The 3,961-nt window shown below is 33.0% G+C and overlaps 1 protein-coding gene across 1 annotated transcript; it reads right to left on the bottom strand.

Moving 5' to 3' along the window:
• Positions 1-1,726: 1,726 nt before the first annotated feature.
• On the bottom strand, positions 1,727-3,652 carry LOC107775392 (transcription factor MYB61-like). The gene is made up of 3 exons (XM_016595116.2): positions 3,227-3,652; positions 3,002-3,131; positions 1,727-2,923 (listed from the first exon to the last, which is right to left on the bottom strand). Exons 1-3 carry the CDS (start codon positions 3,357-3,359, stop codon positions 1,912-1,914), a joined length of 1,275 nt encoding a protein of 424 aa, XP_016450602.1. The 5' UTR covers positions 3,360-3,652; the 3' UTR covers positions 1,727-1,911.
• Between the last annotated feature and the right edge of the window lie 309 nt (positions 3,653-3,961).

The following is a 3,961-nucleotide window of genomic DNA, read 5'->3' as shown; positions in this document are numbered from 1 at the left end:
TTGGCTCTTCAATGATTGAAATTATTTGTTACCTTCCCCCTTATTTCTGTATGTAAAGATTTTCTGTCAGCTTGTAATGTTAGATGACTAGTACAGGATATTGTTCAAATATTTCATATTGACGGAGAGAATGACGTGTTATCTTCTTATACTGTCTTGGGGATACTCACCTCATGAGCTAGTTTTTTGAATTGAGAATGATTGTTGTTTATTTATATGATCTTGAGTCATTCCTCACCTCGCGAGCAAACCGTTAGAGTTGAGTTAGGTGCAAGATTCATTTTCTTATTGATATATTCTTAGTTTTAATTTTTGTGACAGTGTGCAAAATTTAAAAATAATTTTTCTTTTAGAAACTTGTGGTAAAAAAACATGCGGTAGACATGTGGCTATAAACTATTTTATTAAGGGTAAATTGAGAATTTTAAAAAAATATTAATTATTACTCTAAATATAATAAAGTGTTTGTGACAAACTAAAAAGAAAAATGTGTCTAATAAAATAGGATAGATGGAGTACTAATCTGTAACTTGGAAAAAGAAAGTAAAATGGTGTTTAGGAGGTTCTTGGTCAGTCCACCTCAGAAAACTTTTACTTATAGATCTTTTACGGTGATAATGATCTAAAGACTGATAGAGCTATCTTTCACATGAAACTTGGCCCAATTTCTAAGGCAGACAAATGAAAACTGGACTTATTATGGTAGAAAACCAAAATTTGGTAGCTTTTCTTATTAGAAGCTGATGCAGTCTCTTGAAAAATTTAGCTTAATCTTGAGGATATTTCCTCTAATTTGCTGATTACCCCTATAGCAATTCTCTTAAGTTCAAAGAAAGTAATGTGATATGATATCCCTTTCCTCAGTATCAGTATCAGTATGAAGATGGTTTGTTTCTATCATAGGGACCCTCTTTCTCCTGTTTTTTTCTACAAGTAGATAAAGTTAGTTTCTGATAGAGGATGTATCATTTGTGTCCACAATCTACAGACTGCATCAATTTTGTGCCTTTCCCAGTCACTAAGCAATGATATGGATATCCTCCAACCCCCAAAGATTGAGTTGGAATTTTTTTTTATTCACTGGTGAATCTCAAGAAAACTATACCACAATATTTAAAAAGTTTCCCTTGTGCCTTTAATTGGAAATTCTCTTCCTTCAGTCTTGACTATTAGCAGCCTTTTAAGTTGTGGGGTTTTTGATTTTTTTTTTCTTTTTAATTTCTTTAAGATGGAAAGTGCTATTTTGCATGTATATATATGAACCTAGAAGATACAGCTATAACATATTGTTTACATCATATTTTGGTCCCTAGGAAGAGAGGAAATGACTTAAAGACTGTCAAAAGTTAAAACTATCTCCATCTGCAGGAGACAAGGATAGACACCCATTTAAGGAAAATGGCTCCTTGAATCATTCAATAGGAATAAATTATGTGCTTTTCATCAATTGTACAATTAGGAAAAAGGCCAATTATGATAGAGATGTGTCCTGTACAAGTGTTAAAATCACTCAAATAGTTTGTGAAAACTCCAAAAGATTTAGACTATGTTACATATAGTCACAATCATCAACGGATTCTTTTAGGTTGAATAGGAAATCCCATACTTATGTGAAAGCCAGAAAGTAATAAATACTAAAGCTTTTGGAATGAACACTTAATAGACAGAATTAGTTACAGCCTGTAAACTAAAAATATAGGAGATAAATAAAAATTTAAAAGAGAAATAAAAAAAGTAATATTCATTCTATTCAAAACATACACATAAAGAAGAACAAGTTTTTAATATTCTATCAAGAATATCCAGTGTTCACAAAGAAGAAATATTTCAAAAGAACCATTTACAGATTAAGAATAAAACTCTATAGCACACACCTGTTGAATATTAACATCTCTGCTGATAGAAAATAGGCTAAGAAAATTGTCCAAATGCATCTGGAATTCTCTGAAAATGCTTATTATATAAGTCTGCAGTTTGTATAGAAGGTTGTTGCTGTTGGTTCTGCAGCCATGTAGTACTACTCAATGAACTTTCTGTTGCAAATTGTGTGCCTGATTTTTCACTGTACAAGTCTTGAGTTATTTGATGATTATGGATTGAATTGCCTGGTAAAAATTGTGTATGCAAATATTCAGACCATTTGATGTCTTCAGGATCAGTTTCTGATGGATGAATATTGGCTTCTTTTTCTGATTTCCCACAGTCTGCAGCTCCCCATGAGAATGCATTGTTATCAAAGAAAGAACAGTTTCTTTGCAATTGATCAATACTAGTACTGCTCCCATTGCTGGTAAAAGACCCTATTGAATTATTACTTGCTGCTGCTATTGGAGATGTGAGAATTGAGTTTGAAATGGAAGTGAGAATATTATCATTTGTTGACATGTTGGAATTGAAGTGATGAGAAACCATTTCTGAATTCTTGGGATTATTGGAGTTGAAAAGAATATTACTGGTGTCTGGACTCATGGACAAACCAATGTTTGAGCCATAATTCAAGTGCTGAAAAGAGAGGTAACTTGCCAAGTCAAGAGGCTTATTGCAACTAGTGGTGGAGGTTTCATGTGTGTTAACAAACCTATTAAGGAAGAATTCATGTGTTGGTGGGGCTACAGCAGCACTCATATTATTGGAATAGCGGTCCATAGTCGTCGCTGAAGATGGTTTTGGTTTCTCTGTTTCAATTCCATAGTTAGAATTCTCATGAGCTTCAAAGAAATTGAGTTCACTGGAGCCTTCAGAAGCTTTCTCATTGTTTTTACTGATTGCTGACACCTTCTCTTCATTCTCAACCTCAGAAAGTGGCTTGTGAGTGTTTGGATCAATCCCTTTTTGCCTTAGTTTTTTTTTAATGGAAGAGTTCCATAAATTCTTGATTTCATTGTCTGTTCTTCCAGGTAATCTAGCAGCAATTTGTGACCACCTATGGAAAAAGAAGTCAAGGTGTCAGTTTTGTTACATCATGAAAAGTACTATAAGAATCAAGAAAATATGTATTTACTTGTTCCCTAGAACTGCATGAAGTTCAATTATCAAATTCTCTTCCTCTTGTGAGAATGTTCCTCTTTTCAAATCAGGTCTCAGGTAGTTAATCCATCTTAGCCTGCAGCTCTTGCCACACCTCTGAAGCCCTGCATCAAAAACAAACTAGTGTTATTTTTCCTCATGCATTTTCAAGAAATTAAACTCAGTAAAAGTAATTGAGGTAATATAGTGTGTATTGTACCAGCTAGTTTAGGGACTGAACTCCAACAGCCATGACCATATTTACTAATATGATTTATAAGTTTCTCATCTTCCTCAGGGGACCAGAGGCCTTTCCTCAGCTTCTGCTTGTAACAACAAGAATGCCTCCCCATGTGCAATGCAATGCTGGCAAAAAAGGCCAAAAAGAAGCCAAAGGTTTTTTCACTTTTTTTTTCTTGAATGCTAAGCTGTACAAGAGGAAGAGCAATTCTATTTAGAATGGTTTAGAGAGAAAGATATGAAGGATGATGTTAATGATAATTAGAAAATGAAAGGAGAGTGGAACCTATGGAAAATGAAAGGGCACACAGGCTGGTAGGAATCAAATAGATAGGAGGGAGGAACCTTAATATTAATAAGAAAGTCATATTCAGTAGATTTGATTTTGAGGTTTATTGAGTTTGTTATTAATGTTAGATGAGTTTAATTTCTATACATCGATCGTGTAAATATTTTACATTATCAAAACATTTAAAAATTTATTACAGGTAATATTTTGTAACAAACGTGATTCAGTTATCTTAAATGGTGGTAAGTTACTTGTTATAGCAGGTAAAATTACAGATAACGTAAAAAATTTTTACTCAATATACACAATTTAAATTCATGTTATATAGTTTCTTTCTTCTTTCTTCTTCTTCTTCTTTTTTAAAAAAAAAATTCTTTCCCTTTTTCTACATTTGAAATGTGAAATTGGAGCTCCAATAGTCTGTCT

Source organism: Nicotiana tabacum, chromosome 9, assembly GCF_000715075.1.
Source record: "Nicotiana tabacum cultivar K326 chromosome 9, ASM71507v2, whole genome shotgun sequence".
NCBI lineage: Eukaryota > Viridiplantae > Streptophyta > Magnoliopsida > Solanales > Solanaceae > Nicotiana > Nicotiana tabacum.
The sequence above is the reverse complement of the archived record's forward strand: the minus strand, read 5'-3'. Positions and strand labels throughout refer to the sequence as shown.

Excerpts from the sequence above, each read along its gene's own strand:
- LOC107775392 (XM_016595116.2), bottom strand. The coding sequence starts at position 3,359 with ATGGGGAGGCATTCTTGTTGTTACAAGCAGAAGCTGAGGAAAGGCCTC. Across the intron at positions 3,132-3,226 it reads TTCAGTCCCTAAACTAGCTG|GGCTTCAGAGGTGTGGCAAG; the intron begins GTACAATACACA and ends TTTTTGATGCAG. Across the intron at positions 2,924-3,001 it reads CATGCAGTTCTAGGGAACAA|GTGGTCACAAATTGCTGCTA; the intron begins GTAAATACATAT and ends CTTTTTCCATAG.